General features: G+C 38.9%; 1 protein-coding gene across 2 annotated transcripts in view; it reads right to left on the reverse strand.

Annotated features, from left to right (window-relative positions):
- poc1a (POC1 centriolar protein A) overlaps nt 1-19,835 on the reverse strand; it is a 38,009-nt gene extending 18,174 nt beyond the window's left edge. Inside the window, exons 1-9 of one of the 2 annotated variants that reach the window (XM_053483530.1) lie at nt 19,794-19,835; nt 14,686-14,770; nt 14,432-14,603; nt 11,728-11,907; nt 11,500-11,607; nt 11,256-11,371; nt 10,623-10,756; nt 982-1,050; nt 716-799 (exon numbers count right to left, since the gene is read on the reverse strand). In XM_053483530.1, the coding sequence (XP_053339505.1) occupies nt 716-799; nt 982-1,050; nt 10,623-10,756; nt 11,256-11,371; nt 11,500-11,607; nt 11,728-11,907; nt 14,432-14,577 (837 nt within the window). In that variant the 5' untranslated portion in view covers nt 14,578-14,603; nt 14,686-14,770; nt 19,794-19,835. Of the gene's footprint in view, nt 1-715; nt 800-981; nt 1,051-10,622; nt 10,757-11,255; nt 11,372-11,499; nt 11,608-11,727; nt 11,908-14,431; nt 14,604-14,685; nt 14,771-17,520; nt 17,692-19,793 lie in introns of those variants that run through there. The other variant, XM_053483529.1, reaches the window with a different exon arrangement.
- Between the last annotated feature and the right edge of the window lie 206 nt (nt 19,836-20,041).

Raw genomic sequence — 20,041 nt, forward strand, 5'->3', positions numbered from 1 at the left:
GGGTACAACATATCTCCAGTCTAAAGGCACCTCGTCACGTCCCCTAAGTCCCACATACACCCCCTCCCACCCCCTGTCTGCCCTCTGGTGGTCAGGAATGCAAATAGAATTTGTTTATTTATTTAGATTAATAGAATTTATGTGATGAGGGAGGAAAAAAGAACATACATACACACGTACACACCTTTTACTTTAAATTTTGGTGCACATTGAGATTTTATTTTACTGAGAATTTATTTTATCTATCCATCTTTTTTTTTTTCACAGCACAAACCGTAAACAAGTTCATCTCAGTTCAGTACACACACATATCTGCTGTAAGGCTAAAAACTGCTGATGGTTTTTAATTAACTACAAACGAAAAAGAAAACAAGAGATTTACCCAACACTGTTTTCCACCTAATGGGAACATTTTAGGTACAACATAAAAGTTTTTAAACCATGTTGATCTCTCTCTCTTTTTTTGTGCACCAGAAATGGTTTTTGAAATAATTTCTTACAACTTATTTTAAACGTAAAAATAAATAAAAAGACAAACTGGAAAACATAAAAGCATTCTCACTTTAAAATTAATAACTTTTTTAAATACCTTAACTTTAAAACATTGTGCCTCATGTCATGAGCGCACAGGTTCTGAGAGTAACCCTGAACTCAACTCACACTCCTCTGCCCTCTTTAGTTAGCCGTACCCGAGCAGGTAGATCTGGTTGTTTACCTGTACAGGAGCACTCGGTCTTTTCTCCGTCTTTAGGATGTCCCTCTGACTTGCAGCATCCAAATTTGCCTTCCATACCATCACCTATATACAATAACATGGGTGCATTTAATGCTTCACATCTTTCAGGTCTATTCTGTACTAAAATAACCTGTATTGCTTCTATGAAAACAAATAAGGGGCTAATTTAAAGGTAAATAAAATTTAACATGAAGGTAAATCAATAAACACTGATATGGACCCCCCCCCCCACACACACACCTTACCTGTTCATCAGAGCCTCCAGAGGCAAAGTGATCTCCAGTTCTTGAAAACGCTACACAGAGCGCCGGCCCCTATACACACAAGAACAATTTTCACACTTCAGCTGTTTCTAAACAATAACTTTATTTTAAAACAAAAAATTAAGGTTTTTAGTATGTAACCCCCCTCATTAAAATGCCACATTAAAAAATTATTTTGTTCTGGCTCCTGTTTCTAAACTGCTTAGAGTCATGGTTTAAATCAAAACATGTTGCACTTCTCACTTTACAGATAAATTATTACAAAGTTTTTGTTGTTGTTTTTTTCAAAAAGAAATCATGTAAGGAATTAAACACTGTGCAAACTGTGCAGCTGTACTCTGCATCAACATCGAACAGTAAAGACATGGTTTATAGCCAAGTGGACAGTTTATGACATGTCTCCTAGTCACCCCGAGATTAATCAGAGTGAGATTCACTTAAGGGTGGACACAGAGCCACTCCCCAAGGCTTACTTACCGTTGCACTGTCAAAGTTCTGTTGGTTGAGTTTTTCGGTAGTCCTTAAGCATATCTAAAGATTATAACGAGGTATGACTCAATGACACTGTCGCCCACTGAATCACCGACCCGTACTGCAGCACACTGAATCACCGACCCGTACTGCAGCACACTGAATCACCGACCCGTACTGCAGCACACTGAATCACCGACCCGTACTGCAGCACACTGAATCACCGACCCGTACTGCAGCACACTGAATCACCGACCCGTACTGCAGCACACTGAATCACCGACCCGTACTGCAGCACACTGAATCACCGACCCGTACTGCAGCACACTGAATCACCGACCCGTACTGCAGCACACTGAATCACCGACCCGTACTGCAGCACACTGAATCACCGACCCGTACTGCAGCACACTGAATCACCGACCCGTACTGCAGCACACTGAATCACCGACCCGTACTGTCGCCCACTGAATCACCGACCCGTACTGTCGCCCACTGAATCACCGACCCGTACTGCAGCACACTGAATCACCGACCCGTACTGCAGCACACTGAATCACCGACCCGTACTGCAGCACACTGAATCACCGACCCGTACTGTCGCCCACTGAATCACCGACCCGTACTGTCGCCCACTGAATCACCGACCCGTACTGCAGCACACTGAATCACCGACCCGTACTGTCGCCCACTGAATCACCGAACCGTACTGCAGCACACTGAATCACCGACCCGTACTGTCGCCCACTGAATCACCGAACCGTACTGCAGCACACTGAATCACCGACCCGTACTGTCGCCCACTGAATCACCGACCCGTACTGCAGCACACTGAATCACCGACCCGTACTGTCGCCCACTGAATCACTGACTCACGGTACCATAATGTAACACTTAAATCTTGGACGCAGTGAACCTGACTGATTTTAAGACAACGTGACCAAGATGCATTTGATCAGGATTTTAGTGTTTGTGCTGACACAAATGAAAGTATTAAAGTGTGTGTGTGTGTGTGTGTCTGTGTGTGTGTGTATTTAAGATGACTCATGCATGACTAAGACATCCCTCCTTTAAAACCACTCTACCTAGAAAGGTGACTGAGTGTATGTGTGCGCGCGCACAAGAGAGAGAAGCAGTGTGTGTGTGTGTGTGTGTGTGTGTGTGTGTGTGTTTGTACAAACTACACACCTCAAAGCCGATCTGTCAATCTAAAATAAGCGGTGCATACACACTGCTCCTTCTAGGTTCCATATAATGTTTATTGATCCAGATTATTCACCTTTTTCGGTTTTCTGTCACATGATCTATTCCTTACCCTCATGTGGGTGTTTGGGGGTGGGGGTGGGGGGGTGTCACACATGTGGGAACTGGGCAGCGTGTTAATCATTTTTAATCTGGATTTTGTCAGGTGACCAAGATCCGGAGGTGTGTATAAACCCTATGGCCAGTGTGCGTAACAAATTTGTAAACAAATCTGTCAAAAAGAAAACTTTTTTCTTAAAAAAAAAAAAAAAAAAATGTAAATTACAAAAATCATCAAAAAGTGTTGGCCTCATCACTGCTAGCTGAACCAGGAAATAAACAAGCCTCTCTGGCATTTGATATGCCAGACATATCCATAAAGCATAAATGAATTTGCGGGTGAAGTTGCAAGAAGTGAGGTCATTTCTCAGAAATGCTGTTAAGTATTAGCATTGAACCTGAACAAGCACTGATGGTCTCTGATCTTCCTTTTCAGAGACAAAGAAGTGCTTGGCTTCCTTAATCACCGCTCTTTGCTATATTTGTTTGATTTATTTTACGTTTATTTAGATCTTTGAAGGTTTAAATTGGGGTAAGAATCAGAGTTCATGGCCTCTGAGTGGCGCAGTGGTGAAGTGCTCGCTCTATCATCCAGGGGATCACTGTTTCACTGTTTCACTGTTGATGCTATAACCTCTCACAGCCGGAGGTCTAGAGAGAGCTGATTGGCTGAGCTCTCTCAGAGTGGAGGGATGAAAGGTACCTCGTGCTACCACATTAATCACGGCTCTACAGCCAATCAGGGGCGTCTGTGAGCCCGCGCACGCTTAGGGAGCGGATAGTGCTGTCCTCCAATGTGTTACGCCGCCCCTAATGGTGCGTGAGCGAGCAGTTCGAAAAGATGCAGTCGGCTGGTGTCACGTGGTTCGGAGGAAACATGTGATAGTCTTCGGCCCTCTATACCGAGTGGTAATAGTAGCCTTAATGTGGGAGGAATTGAACACGACTAAATTAGGGAGAAAATCTGGAGAAAAAAAAAATCCCAAAATAAATAAATGATAAAAATAAAAAGGAATCAGAGTTCATATTTATGAACCTGTAGAGGGTGCTCTAACTGCTTTAACACTGTAATGTTGTAGTTTTTATTGAAGTAGTGACTTATTTTAAGAGAATAAAGTAAAAATATTTTGTACACGCATGCTTACAAGCTGACTGATTTGTTCTAGCTGCTGAGTCAACGCCGTGATGAACAGACTGTGGAATAAATATGCAAATAAAGGCGACACCACACGGGAGAGACAGACTGTTCCACTTCATCACTGACTAATAATCACTCAGTCACAGACTGTCTCGCACTCTCTCCCTCACACACACACACACACACACACACACACAGGCACGCTCAGCCAGCCAGCGAGCCAAAAGTCACAGCATCTTCCATGGCCGGATCTGCACGCCTTCTAGTAGCAGGATCAGAAATAAATCCCTTAGATGATGAAAACGAGATGAGAGAGGGTTTGTTTAATTAATAAACCTTACATCGAGCTTAGGAGCGCAGTCGGTGCGCAGAATAATGCAGAGCGAGCATCCTAACTAAAAATGTGTTTATACCATTTTACAACTTTTAAAGCATCAGTGGGTGTTTAGAGATCAGATCATCTTATATGGTAACTGTATGTGTATGTGTGTGTGTGTGTGTTTTCTCATCTCTGAGAGTTTTATTCCTCCTTGACATGTATTCCAATTTAATAACTACCCATTATACATTTGATCTGTTTTTAGTCATGTTTAACGTTCCTGTTCTTATAACTTACATTATAGCAGCTATAAACATTTGTTCCCCATCAACCCTTCTTTATTCTCTCTCTCTCTTCAAGTTAACCAGACACAAGACTTGTTATCCCTGACTGTCATACAGAACGGACGCTAGAGACTCCATAGCAATAACATTCAAAGGGCTGGAGATAAATTTGGATTTATTTTTTGCATTCTAGAACAATTCTGAAATTTCAAAACAAGAACATTACTATAAAGTGCATTTGTAAAAACCCATCATGCACCATGATGACACAACTGGCACTCATGAAGTTTTTCCCAGGAAAGAAAGACCAAAAAGGTCCTTTAGAGTTACCAGCCTCAGAAATCACCAATTTACAGCAAATTAAATCGTTATGAAGGCTTTACAGTGCATAAGCAGCAGACGCGTCTCAATATCAACTGTTTAAAGATTACTGAATATTTTGAACGCCTTCAGCATTGTTTTATAATGTAGAAGGAAATAAAAATCAGAAAAGACCACGGAGTTAGAAAGGGCTAACTCCGAACCTTTGACTGCTCGGAGTTAGCCCTTTCTAACTAACCTTTTCCTTACTAGTCCAAACCTTTGACTGCTAATGTTAGCCTTTTCTAATGTCTAGCCTTTGACTGCTAATGTTAGCCTTTTCTAACTAGTCCAAACCTTTGACTGCTAATGTACATGTTAAGTAGATTCATGATTGCATACACTTTAAAATCTGTTCATCATCTCTGGAATGTGAACTGTACATGGCTCCATGAAGAAGCTTTTGCAGGCCAGGCGATAAAATGATTTTGAAGCAGCATTGTTATAAATTGTAAGTTGATAATGATTATGTGCCTACGACACTTTTACTCGATATGGACAAATTTAAGAGCGGAACACAAGAAGTGAAGTACAGCAGCCAATCAGAGTGTAGATTTTGCTCGCTCTGCATTTTTCTGCGCACCGACTGCGCTCCTAAGCTCGATGTGATAAAGTATGTATAAGGACACTTTGTACTAGAGTGCATCATAGAGGCGCAGGTGTGTGTTTGAGCTGTAAAAGTGATGGATAAGTTGTGTGTAGAGCGTGCTAGAGTGCGAGTGTTATAGTCGGAGATATTATTACATATTCATATGAAGAAATGAGGAAACATTACCACATTATTGCAAAAGATGTAACACCTACACTGGTTTCAATTGCTTTTAGAAATTTTTGTGTTAATGCTGGTGGGAGTCGTCACCAAATAAAAATCCCAAAAGGCAGGAGTAAAGTAAAAACCTATAACCTTCAGTATAAAGAGGATGCTTTGTGTTGCGACTCTGTAGTCAATACGCGACGCACACTCCCATCTAGTCCACATTTAGGCCCAACATCGCCCCACACTGTACCAGTGCACCACACACCCAACACCTGGTAGAAACCGATCCATCAGCTAGCCAGACATGGGCGTGGGCCTGGTTTTAGGGGTGCTCTGATCAGGGGTTTTGGGGCAGATAACCGATCCTTGATCACAAAAATTTAGACCTGGCCAATACCAATACGATACCAATACCACCGATTACAGGCGTGTGTGGGTTTTTAAACCTTTATACCTAGAACACCTCTTTCATTTAAAGTGTTCTATTTATTGTGCAGTACTGTTTATTTATTTATTACTTACAGCTATAAAAAATATAACTATTCTAAACAGCAGTCCATAAATATAATTAAGATCTGAGAGAGTATCATAATTATAGAACTTTTATTACACTTAGGGCTGCACAATTCTTGCTAAAATGTAAATGGCAATTCTTCTCCATGGTAACTGAGATGACAATTCTCTCACATGTTCATCTCTTTAAACCAAAACATTTGTACCACTCAAGTTTAAATAAACAATCAAATAAATAAAAGTGCCGTCTGAAGTCTGCACAGGACTTCGACTCTTGCCATTTTTAATATTTTAGGAGCCTTGAAGTGAATAACTTAAAAGCTTCTGAACATGAATAGAATGTTACCAATAAAATTAACTAAAAATAAGCACCTGTGCTTTTTGGTTGCTGAATTTATCATCACGTGTGTTAGTTATTATCGTTATTATTTTTGCCAGCATACAATAAATAGGAATTAAATACAAAGTTTACAGTGTAGAATTTATATAATAATAATAATAATAATAATAATAATAATCTTAACACACTTCTACATACAGTGGTGTGAAAAACTATTTGCCCCCTTCCTGATTTCTTATTCTTTTGCATGTTTGTCACACTTAAATGTTTCTGCTCATCAAAAACCGTTAACTATTAGTCAAAGATAAAATAATTGAACACAAAATGCAGTTTTTAAATGAAGGTTTACGTTATTAAGGGAGAAAAAAAACTCCAAATCTACATGGCCCTGTGTGAAAAAGTGATTGCCCCCCTTGTTAAAAAATAACTTAACTGTGGTTTATCACACCTGAGTTCAATTTCTATAGTCACCCCCAGGCCTGATTACTGCCACACCTGTTTCAATCAAGAAATCACTTAAATAGGAGCTACCTGACAAAGAGAAGTAGACCAAAAGCACCTCAAAAGCTAGACATCATGCCAAGATCCAAAGAAATTCAGGAACAAATGAGAACAAAAGTAATTGAGATCTATCATTCTGGTAAAGGTTATAAAGCCATTTCTAAAGCTTTGGGACTCCAGAGAACCACAGTGAGAGCCATTATCCACAAATGGCAAAAACAGGGAACAGTGGTGAACCTTCCCAGGAGTGGCCGGCCGACCAAAATTACCCCAAGAGCGCAGAGACAACTCATCCGAGAGGCCACAAAAGACCCCAGGACAACATCTAAAGAACTGCAGGCCTCACTTGCCTTAATTAAGGTCAGTGTTCACGACTCCACCAAAAGAAAGAGACTGGGCAAAAACGGCCTGCATGGCAGATTTCCAAGGCGCAAACCACTTTTAAGCAAAAAGAACATTAAGGCTCGTCTCAATTTTGCTAAAAAACATCTCAATGATTGCCAAGACTTTTGGGAAAATACCTTGTGGACCGACGAGACAAAAGTTGAACTTTTTGGAAGGTGCGTGTCCCGTTACATCTGGCGTAAAAGTAACACAGCATTTCAGAAAAAGAACATCATACCAACAGTAAAATATGGTGGTGATAGTGTGATGATCTGGGGTTATTTTGCTGCTTCAGGACCTGGAAGGCTTGCTGTGATAGATGGAACCATGAATACTACTGTCTACCAAAAAATCCTGAAGGAGAATGTCCGACCATCTGTTCGTCAACTCAAGCTGAAGCGATCTTGGGTGCTGCAGCAGGACAATGACCCAAAACACACCAGCAAATCCACCTCTGAATGGCTGAAGAAAAACAAAATAATGACTTTGGAGTGGCCTAGTCAAAGTCCTGACCTGAATCCTATTGAGATGTTGTGGCATGACCTTAAAAAGGCAGTTCATGCTAGAAAACCCTCAAATAAAGCTAAATTACAACAATTCTGCAAAGATGAGTGGGCCAAAATTCCTCCAGAGCGCTGTAAAAGACTCGTTGCAAGTTATCGCAAACACTTGATTGCAGTTATTGCTGCTAAGGGTGGCCCAACCAGTTATTAGGTTCAGGGGGCAATTACTTTTTCACACAGGGCCATGTAGGTTTGGATTTCTTTTCTCCCTAAATAATAAACACCATCATTTAAAAACTGCATTTTGTGTTTACTTGTGTTATCTTTGACTAATAGTTAAATATGTTTGAATATCAGAAACATTTTGTGTGACAAACATGCAAAAGAATAAGAAATCAGGAAGGGGGCAAATAGTTTTTCACACCACTGTACTTCTGTAGCTTTCGAACTGTTCTCAGAGTCTATTTAACAATTAATTCACCTGATTCATTTAAAAGAATGAAATGAAAACAATCAATATGCCGTATAGCTAGAATCAATGCCTCAGGTTTATTTAACTAATCACAGTACGTTCAGTACTTCCAGACAGTGTTCGGGGAGCAGACACGGTTTCCCAATTCAAAAGTACACTCAAGACGCATCTCTTTAATCTGGCATACGCGTAACTCATCCCATAACCTCATACTCCAGTACACCTATCCTGAATGGCAACTACGCTAATTCTCTCCATCTTTTCTGTATTTTTCTACCCATCCCGAGGCATCTGGAGATTGTACCAGCTTTAGTAGACAAAGGCCAACCCTGCGAGGTTTCTAAGGCATCTAGAGAAGGACCTGCTCCAGCTAGATTCTGCTTTATGATGGCTGGAGCTACACATCCTGCTCCTGTGCTCCCAGTGACCCAGACCCCATCTGCCCTCTGCACCTAGTGACTCCCTGTGCTGAACTGGACTTCATGTTAATCTACACAACTTCTGTTATATTGAACTTTCACCTGCATAACACACATGATGTTATTTCTATCTGTTATCACCCAGATGAGGATGGGTTCCCTGTTGAGTCTGGTTCCTCTCAAGATTTCTTCCTATTGCCATCTCAGGGAGTTTTTTCCTTGCCACCCTTGGCTCGCTCATTAGAGACATTTCATTCATCATTCATTCATTCATCTCATTATTATCTAGACACATTTTTCTCACACATACACACTTCCAAATATTTTCTTTTCTTTTCTAAAAAAAAAAATTTCTTCATTTTTTTGTGAAGCTGCTTTGAGACAATGACCATTGTTAAAAGCGCTATATAAATAAAATTGAATTGAATTGAATTGAATACGTTATCTCACAATTATAACTGTACGGGCCTGTCTCTGATCGGACAGTAGTATCTATTTTTGTGCAAGTGTAGGTGAGATATTTAACTTATTCTGATGAAAAAAAATAAATTAATTAAATGAAATGTCAAAACTGTAGCGGTTTGTAGCATGACAGGTAACACAGAGCATCAAAAGGAGCCAATTAGATTCCATTCTCCGCCTCCAGTTTTTGATTGGCTGGGTCTGGATGGAATCGAGCAAGTGAACATTGTGATATTAAGCACATGCTAAGTCAGGGGTTGAAAGAAGTGATGGAGCTGTATGACTAAATCTTTTACATATTCACAGCATCTCTGGTCCGATGGCCGATAAACATCACGATGCTGAGCCGGCATCGCGATCCTCCGCCCCGCCCCGCCGCAGCAGCAACCAGCTCGCGAAAAACACACACTTAATCACAGCATATAGCCAAATCAAATGCAAGCTTTCAATTTCCGCATCTTTACTTATTTTATTATTATTATGAGGAAAAAATAACAAGGAAGTTATTAGCGATCACAATACAAATTACAGTGAGCTCCAAACGAATTACATGAACTAGTTCATTTATATTAATAAATGAAGCATACAAACACATCATCCAGCTCTGCTAAAATATTTGCTCTGATGTCATTGTGCATCTTTGGGACTGCGGTCTTCGAGAAGTATTTCTGACCTGGCAGCTCATACTGCTGGTCAAATGTTTGCAGCATGGCCTTGAATGCACTCTTCTCTACCGTATCAAAAGAAACCATTTCGTTTGCTAGGTAGCGGGTCACAGCGCCAGTACACCGCTTCCATCTTTCGCTTTCACGCGTGTACTTAGTAATTTTAGCAAAAACCTCAGATACTGCTGGTTGGTTCCTGCGAGGTTCAGTTGTCCGTGATGTAAATTTGTCGTCTGCGCATCTTTTGCGCGGACGACTTTACCGCAAATCCTACACACCACTTCAGACGTATCTCGTGGCTGTCCTCCTTCATTCGGTCTAAAGCCAAAGTATTGCCAGATAGTTAAATTTGCATCTTTTTTACCAACTAAGCTTGTCGACGCCATTATAACGACATTATAATGTCTATTCATGCCAGCGTCCCGCGGAAAAAGTGATTGACATGTGGTAATTTGTGTGTAACTTATCTTTATTTATTTATGGTTTGGTTAAGGGTAAAACAAAGACCATGCGGGTCAGGCAGTGGAAACGGTAGGCTACAATTAAATAATTCGTTATTAATAAATAATTTAACAACCTCCCCCACCCCAACACTTACGACGACGACGCCATCGACCATCGCGATGTTTCACACTAGACATCGTACGATATCAGATTGGTCGACATCGCCCAACCCTAGTGAGAAGTGAGATAGAGAAGTAATCAACACCGTCCTGCAAATGTGTGTGTATACCTGGTGTCCGTGCAACGTATATGACAGCCGGCCCTCCAGGAGATCAAGGATTTTGAGTGTAGAGTCGGTGGAGGCGGTGATCAGGTGATTACCGGCCGGGTGGAAGGACAGACAGTTGACTGCTCCACTGTGAACTGACATTACCACACACGCTTAAGATATTTAATATAATAATGCATATCACTGTACAGATTTCCTACCAGTGTTATGAATAAAAGATCTCTTTCACATACAGAGACTTTTTTTCCTAAAGTGTATTTGAGGACACACACTCTGAACAGTCTTTGTCCAAAAATGACATCACCACCATGAGTGAAAATGTAAAAAGAATAAGAGTTGAGCGAACCCTGGAGGACAATGACTGCTACTGCCTGAGACAGAACAGCCAAACAATACTCAACTTATTGTTAATATCTATAATAAAAGCGTAACAGTGTGATCAAACATGTATAATGTACTAATAACTTGTTTATGTTTAATATAAATTTTTTTTTAACCATATTTAATCTGCATCTGGGTCTTATGTGTGATATTATTAATACTATTAGTATAATCATTGGACCAGTATGTTATTTACATTTGTTTAAAAAGCATTAGTTATTTCTTAGTGTGTGACACTCATGTTATAATCACCTTGGTAATGCTGCAGGAGTTTGTGAGTGCGGATGTCCCACACCTTCACCGTGTTGTCTGTGCAGGCGGCGGCGACACATGTCCCACTGGGGTGGAAATCAGCGTAGTTCACGTACCTGAAAAACACAACAACAAACAACACTAAAACTGTTTTAGATCTGCAGACAGACTGAGTGACTCGGTTAAACACTGAACTCTACAGAAATGCGTGTGGGTGTGAATATTGAATAATGTGTACACACACCCGCTGTGCTCACAGAAGGAGTGTACGCATTCTCGGCTGTTCTTGTCCCAGAGCTTCACCGTCTTGTCGTCGCTTGCGGAGACGATTAACCTGCCGTCTGGGGAAAATCTGTTAGAGAGAGAGAGAGAGAGAGAGAGAGAACAGATGTGTGTGTATGTATATATATATATACACACACACACACATACATACACATACATACACATACACACACATATATATACGGACTTGGCACAGCGAACCCAGTTGATGTGTCTGTTGAAGGAGAAGAGGAATTTCTGCCGATGGACCGTCCACACCTTGACTGTTTTATCATCTGATGCAGTAACCAGTGTCTGTCCATCGCTGCAGAAGTTCACACTCCGCACCGTCCCTGTGTGAGCTTTAAACACACTCGACTCGCCACTCCTAAACACACACACACTCAGTGAGTTACACTACAGTCCACAGCCTTGTCTTTTTACTCTCTCATATGCGATTAAGATCTTATGTACAGTTATAAAGATTTTATTATTATTATTTTTTTTTTTTAGGTTTTGATTATTGTATTCGGTGCTTGGTGTTCTGTCCAACATGCTTTATTTTTAAAAAAATCTCACTTTACTTCCAAAGACGTCAACTCTCAGTGCCAGGTCCGAGAAAGGAAAAAAAAAAAAAAACACAAAAAAGAGTCAACTCTATGCACTGGTACGGTGAAAGGAAAAAAAAAATGATTGAAAAATAATAATTTAAAAAATTGCGCCGGAACCGGAACCCTTTGTGCTAGTAGGGAGGGGGAAAATTATTTACATACAGTGGAACCTCGGATTGTGAGTAACCCAGTTTGAGAGTGTTCCATAAAAAGATAAGCAAAAATGGTAAATAAATTTGGACTTGAAAAAATAAGATTTCCGAGTACGCATCACGCATGCGCTTCTTGTTTTGACGCCGAGCATCATGTGATCATAAATGAGCCAATGATTTTTCTTTCTCTTGCGCTGCAGAATTGTGGGTAATCGTCTCCCCTGCTGAGTCTTAGTGGTCTCTTGCTGGTAAAATCACCATCCGTGCACACATGTACTGTTTACTATAACACTGTGACCATGTGTGTGTGTGTAAAGCATCTTTTATTTTGTATTTGTATGCGCGTGTGTACAGCACGCATGTACTGTTTATTATAACACACGTGTGCGGCAAAGCAAAAGAAAGTCTCATTAGGGAGGTTAAAGATACATTTTCTCTCTCTCTGAGACAGGGGTAGCTGCAGCTCGGAGTAATGGGCGTGTGGAAAGGTAGAGGGCGTGCCAAAAGGTCTTGATGATCGTTTGCGCAAGTTGCCTGTTTAAAGGCTAATATTAAATGCTTTCTAATGCGTTTAAGTAATGCAGCCAACATAATCCTCTATATTAAAATTCAATTCTTTTCCTGTAAAACATCGATATTACAAATATTCCTTTCTAAACATTCTACCCAATAGAGCTTGAGCTGTATTCCTTCTAACCTTAACTCTATTAAACCCATAATCAAAATCAAATTACAATTATTTAAAGGAATATAGTACCACAAGCTGTTTATAAAACTTTAATTGTAATTTTAATATTTTCAGAATACTATTAACTTTGTATTGGTTAAACAAGACCAAAAAAAGTTACAGAATTAGTCATTCAGAATGTTTTGAACTGATGGTTGTTTTTCCTGTAGTTTTACTAAAACTGCATAAAAACTAAAAACAATCTTGTTTATACTGTTTTATATTGCTCTTTAAAATGTCACTTTAATCAACTAAAATAAGCCCACTTGCACTATTCTCATTGCACTGTTCCGTTTTTCACCATATCAGCCTTCTGTGTTGTAAACTGACCCTTTTTGCAGAACAGTAACTCAATTATCTTACCTCTGTTGTTCTCCAAGTTTGTGTTATTTAAGTTTTTTTTAGGTTTATTTAAGTTTTTAGTGTTATTTAAGTTTTTTTCAGTGTTATTTGTAACAAGGGTTGAGAAACGCAATTTCAATTCTCTATATGTATGCACTGTACATGTAGCAGAATTGACAATGACGTTGACTTTGACATTACCTGATAAGGACAAATATGGTTCATAAAACACCACAATAAAGAGGAGGATGGGTACAGTTTAGTAACCTTTGAAGTGGCACTTTTTCAGTAAACAGACACAATTTTAGCCAATAAAACATTTTATTTAGAGGCAGAGCTGCTCGGTTTAAGAGTGTACTCCACCCAACCTGTACACTCAATCTGCTCATTCATTCATTTATTTACGCTGTAGTAACAGTCCATGGAACAGGATCCTTCAAACTCTCCTTATATATCCTTCAAAATAAAATGACGAGGCCTAAAACATTTCACGAGGACTAAAAACATCTGTAGCGCAAAACGGACACCGATACAAACTGCCAACCCTTACTTCGAGTGAAAACCTGTCTGTGTTTCAGTAATATCAGTAATATGTGTCTGCTGATTGGCCAACGCAGAAGCTTCTTTCACCAATGAGAAAGCTCCGCCCCTATCTTTCGACATGCCCTCTACCCTTCGGCCTGCCCCGACCTTTCGGCACGCCTGTTGCTCCAGCCTGCAGTTATCCCTACTTGCTGTCTCTCTCAGCCTGCACTTTGAGACAGCATACCCCCTCCCCCCTCCTCTCGCCTTCATACACAAACACACACACACACTCTTTCTCTCTAATGGAAACACTGCTCTGTCGCGATTCTTATTAAAGGTAAAGTGCAGGTTAATTTGTTTTATTTTTAGTGATTCCATTAGTGTGCGCTCACTCGAGTGTCATTAGAGAAGTTTTCGGAGGTGGAATAAAAATATAAAGAGAGTCGACTCGTGTTTACGAGTCACAAACGGAGTTGTGCCGCTTTCTGTCGCTCTGTGTGTGCGTGAGACGTGAGATTGATAAACATATGATCAGTGTGATATTAACACTCTCACTTGGTGGGCAGCCAGAGGCGGACGGTGCAGTCACGCGAGGCCGAGGCGAGGAGCTGTCCTGACGGAGAGAAGTGCACACACGTCACACCATCCTTATGTCCAACAAACCGATACGACTTCCCCTGGGGCTTCATGTTCCATACCATCACACACGAGTCCAACGAGCCCGTGGCTGCCACACACACACACACACATATTTACAGCTATTTATTTTAAACATTTCAAAATCTCATTAATGGAGGCGGACTGCACACCTGTCTGTCTGCTGTTTGGGTTAAAGGTCACACTACTTATGGCATCTCTGTGACCTTTAAGGCTCCTTTCCAGTGTGGGATCCTCCTGATAAACACACAATATACAACAAACACTAAATAAACACAAAATAAAGTCATTAACACTATCACACAACACATAGCTGTATAGTTTAATCTTGTTTGTGTATAATATTCAGTTTTATTACTTTTTTTGGAAATATAATTTTTATTGTGTCTTCTTAACATTTACCAAACAAGTATAAGGCATTATAAAACATTATGTTCTTATATCAAAAAGAAAAAGAAAATATAAATGACTAACAACAACAATAATAACAAGAGGGGAAATACTTGTGAAATTATGACAGAAAGGAGGAATTTAGTTATTTAAATGTATCCATAATTTTAATTGCTTTCCGGGTTAAAATTCTCAAATCAACCTTGAAATGGGAGATATTAGACATTCTCACTGACCATTTACATATACAAGTGATATACAGGTATGTATATAGAATTTACTTATAATATTACAAAGATATAACATGAAAATGTAACTCTTCTCGATATCTTTATCACAATAAAATATAGCATCTCTTTTCCTCATATTCATTTTTGATCCGCTCAGTACAGTAAATAAAGATTCAACATCAATCCAAAAACATTTAACATGTACACATTCAAAAAAGAGATGCAAAACAGACTCCATGTGCATTTCACACAAAGAACAAAAAGATCGGTATTTATCGATCTCTTGTGAAACTGGTTAGTTAGATAAATTATGGGTATAATTTGAAAGTATATTTAGTCCAAATCCATTTTCCAAATAAGTCCAAATCAATTTCCAGTCAATATTCTCAAATTGCCTATTCCAAAAGTATTTATATCGAAACAAACTTTATTAGATTATCAGTCTGTAATATCAATACTATTTAATCAAATCTCTTTTTTAAACATTGAGAACATTGAGTAGTAGTACTTGAGTAAAAGTTGCAAAAGTCTCATAAATCCTCCTGGTATTGCATCAATTACAATACTATATTTACATGAACGTATTGGAATACTAAATTTATTTTCTTCTTTAATTCTTTTTAATAATTTACTTAGAATTCAGAACATGTAAAAAAATATCCTTCACTATTAATCAATAGTGAGACCATTAGAATATCTTTTTAACCTAATTGTTATAGAAAACGAACCTGTTCTTATATTTAACATTTTTGTTATTTCATGTTAGCCGTTAAAGAGGATAAAAATTACGCTTATATGTAAGAATCTAAAATAACACAGCCCGTCTATGAAAATTAAATAACTGTATGGTGGAGTAGCAGTTAGGTGACTGTCGCCCTGTACCTCCAGGGTCGGGGTTCGATTCCTGTCTCTGTGTGTGTGCAGTTAGCATGTTCTTCCCATGCTTGGTGGGTTTCCTCCAGGGACTCCTGTTTCCTCCCACAGCCCAAAGACCTACCCAATGTAGGTTAGGTTAACTGGCATTCTCAAACTGCCCATAGTGTGCGAGTGTGTGTGTGTGTGTGTGTATGTGTGTGTGCCCTGCGATGGATTGGCAACCTGTCCAGGGTGTACCCCGCCTTGTGCCCGAAGTCTCCTGGGATAGACTATTCACAAAGCTTCTAAAGCCTAAAAGTTGCTCCTAGTGACGAAATTCTAAGAAAATTCTTAGAATTATGACATTTTCTTAGAATTTTCCCTTAAATTTAGGATTAAACCTTAGTTAAGATAAAAATGATTCACGAAACATTTTATCCCTAAAAACAGCTCCTAAGGTAAAAATTGTTAAGAGTAGAGAGGAGGACTTTTAAGAGGCTTAAGAGTTTCTATAGCAGAGGACAAAATGGTGGAAAGAAGAAATTCTTCAAATACTGAACATAAAGATAAAAAAAAAACACTGCTTTTCTGTCTAATTTGGTTTCCTGTTGTTGTTTTACTTCCTTACATCTCTCTTGGATTGTTCGCGACATAATCTCCAAAGATAGTAAAAAAGTAGTAATAAAATCAGTACGGTAAATAAATGTAAGAACTTTAATATAGTAACTACTGTGTGTAAATTGGTTGCTTTTAAATTGGCTGTTTTAATTAACTTTAATATATTTAGTCTATACAAACATTATGATGTCATGTCTTCAATTTTCACAAAGAGTGTATTTCAAGACCTTTGCGGAGGTCAGAGGTTATTTTTATCAACCAATCACAGTCCCTGAATTGCTGCATCATCCCTAGCAACGGGGTCGACCACACCCCCTCACTAAGATAAAGGGGTTTTGTACTTTCCTAACTCAGAGTTGCTCTAAGACGTTTTCTAAATCACTTTTAGTCTAAGACTCCCAGCTAGGACATGTTAGGCTAAGATAGGAGCTCTCTGAGAGAATTCTAAGAAGCTTTGTGACTACAGTCCCAGGTCCCAGAAGATAGAGAGTTTATTAACCTCAAAGTCACATTTTAAAAGAAACTCAACACCACCAACTTATTAAAAAAGATATATATATATATATATATATATATATATATATATATATATATATATATACACATATCTTATCTTTATGTTTAAGTTCCTTTATGTTTGATGTGTCAGTCAATCACATTTAAACCTCTTTGATTATTATTTTTTTAATATATTTTTATCTAAATAGTGAGGCTTGTTTTTTTTCCAAATTAAATTGAATATCCATTTTTTTTTTTTTGTAAGATTTTAGTTCATGTAAGAGCAGGATAAACTAAACAGGTAAGATTAAGGGTTAGGTTATAAATGACCTTTTAACCTAAAGGGTTGTATATTAGATTGTTTTTCTGATCCTTGCAGAAGGTTTTGTGACTTACCTGTGTGTAGCTCATGTTCACAGACACACACACACTCTCAGCACGTGCGCACCTGTTACTCTCAATCAAAGCTACACCAAACTACAATAAGCTAAACTAAGATAGATCATGTCTGTTGCTAAGGCGCTAAAAACAACAACAAGCCGTTTCATTTTGCGCGCGGATTATACCGCTTGACAAACCCCGCCCACTACGCAGTACGGAAGCCTGGAAGTATCAATCTTCTTCCTCGAAGACTTCGAGAGTAGCGTGCACCGCCCCCTAGTGCCCAACCGTGTAATCACAAGTCAACAAGTTAATACATTGCAGTACAGTATATTTTTACGGTGGCCCTGAAGTGCAAAACAAATTAACAAAACGGAAAACAAATTAACAAATTAAAAACCAAATTAACAAAAACAAAACAACAAAACTCCCCCAAAAAAAGTTTGTGGGTTTTTTTTTTTTATTTTTATTTGTTTTCCGTTTTGTTAATTTGTATTGCACTTTCCGACACAAACCGGAAAAGGTAGGTATAGATAGCGAATGAAATGCTTACCGCTGATTGGACGAGACATCTGTCACTCAAGATATACAGGAAGTACTGTAGTAGCGGTAGATTCGTGTGTGTATGAATGTGCAAACATTATTGTGGTTTTAAATATAGCGTTCTTACGGTGGCCCTGAAGTCAGTTTTGTTAATTTGTTTTGCACTTTACGGCCATCATAGTTTAAAGTGAAGCAGAACACACAAGAAACAAAGATAAAGAAACAAGTTCCTACTTCCTGTATATCTTGAGTGACAGATGTCTCGTCCAATCAGTGGTAAGCATTTCATTCGCAAACTATACCTATATATCTTTTCCGGTTTGTATCGGACTGGCCGAGAAGTGCAATACAAATGAACAAAACGGAAAACAAATTAACAAATTCAAAAACAAATTAACAAAAACAAAACAACAAAACTCCCCCCTCCAAAAAAAAAAGTTTGTGTTTTGTTATTTGTTTTTTAAATAGTTTTCAGTTTTGTTAATTTGTATTGCACTTCTCGGCCAGTCAGATATTAGTTATTTTGTTTTCAGTTTTGTTAATTTGTTTTGCACTTCAGGGCCACCGTACCTCCGGTCGACACTCACACACACATTCACACGCTGTGGACAGTTTAGGAACGTCAGTTAGCCCCGATCTGCAGGTCTTTAGACTGTGGGAGGAAACCGGGGAACCCTGAGGAAACCCCCCGAGGAGAAAAACATGTGAACTCAGAGACAGGAATCGAACCTGGATATCAGTATAGCAAATATATATTTAAAAAAAAACTATAGCGTGCTATTGATTTAATAATAATTTATTAAATTTGATTTACATGTGATATGCTGTGTATTACTGATACTGTCTTCTGTTTTTAATTATGAATATCTCAATGCATTGCTGATGGGATGAACATAACAGTAAAATATTTTATACTTAAATACTGTACAGTAGGTGACGGTTTAAACCACAGATTGTTTGAATGAAAAATAGAAATGAAGCATGAAAATGTGTGGGGAGAATGGATCAGATTAACCATGTGGTGGCGACAAAAAATCACAAAAGGGTTTATTCCGGATACTCAAGGTTCCTCCCACAGTCCAAAGACATGCAGGTTAGGCTAACCGGTGTTCTCAACCTGCCCACAGTGTGTCAATGAGCATGTGAGTTTATATGTGAATGTGTGACTAGCGATGGGTTGGCACGCCATCCAGATGTCGATGTCGTTGCACTCTGACAATTCGTCTTTTTTAATTAAGCACATTATTTATCTATTAGACATTAAGTTTATCTCTATTTCATTTCAGCATCAGTCGTAAACACACACACTAATAAAAAAAAGAAAAGAAACACAAGCTTAACAAGCTTAAAACCTAGAACAAGCTGCATGTTGTTCTCATTAAATCTGCATAAATGCGTTACACAGAGTCATGTGACTTCCTCTCAGGGTCACAGTCAGGGGCGAAGAAGAAAAGGTTCTAAAAGTTCAAAGCAGAAACTAAAAGGCTTGTGGAGAAAATGAACTCTTTCTTCTCTGAACAATGACATAATACGTCTGCACTGGGCGCGTCCCAAACCACACACCGCAGTGCATTGTAGGTGTTCTGTATCGAACAGTAATGTTGTAATTTCTTACAGATGATTTTCAGAGAAGAAAATGTCATGTTACATTAAAGCAGAAGTGATTAAGAAGAGAACACACACAACACATAGACAAACACACATTCACACACATGTACGTCACCTGAACTTTTATACTCTCTCACCTCGAACCTTCCACAGGTGTGTGTTTACTCCGCAGTGTTAATATTAAACTCTGAGACAGTGGATCAGTAGGTTTTATCTGAACCTTCACCTTTATCTTATCTCATCTGGGCAACACAATCGACATCAGTGCTCACACTTACTCTAGTCTCTCAGCCCATTTTTACTCATAAACTTTACTCTCTATTAACTTTACATTACTGTTACATTACATTAAGCCTTTCAGTAGCACATGAATACAAGTATACAT

The sequence above is a fragment of the Clarias gariepinus genome, chromosome 23 (assembly GCF_024256425.1).
Source record: "Clarias gariepinus isolate MV-2021 ecotype Netherlands chromosome 23, CGAR_prim_01v2, whole genome shotgun sequence".
Lineage (NCBI taxonomy): Eukaryota > Metazoa > Chordata > Actinopteri > Siluriformes > Clariidae > Clarias > Clarias gariepinus.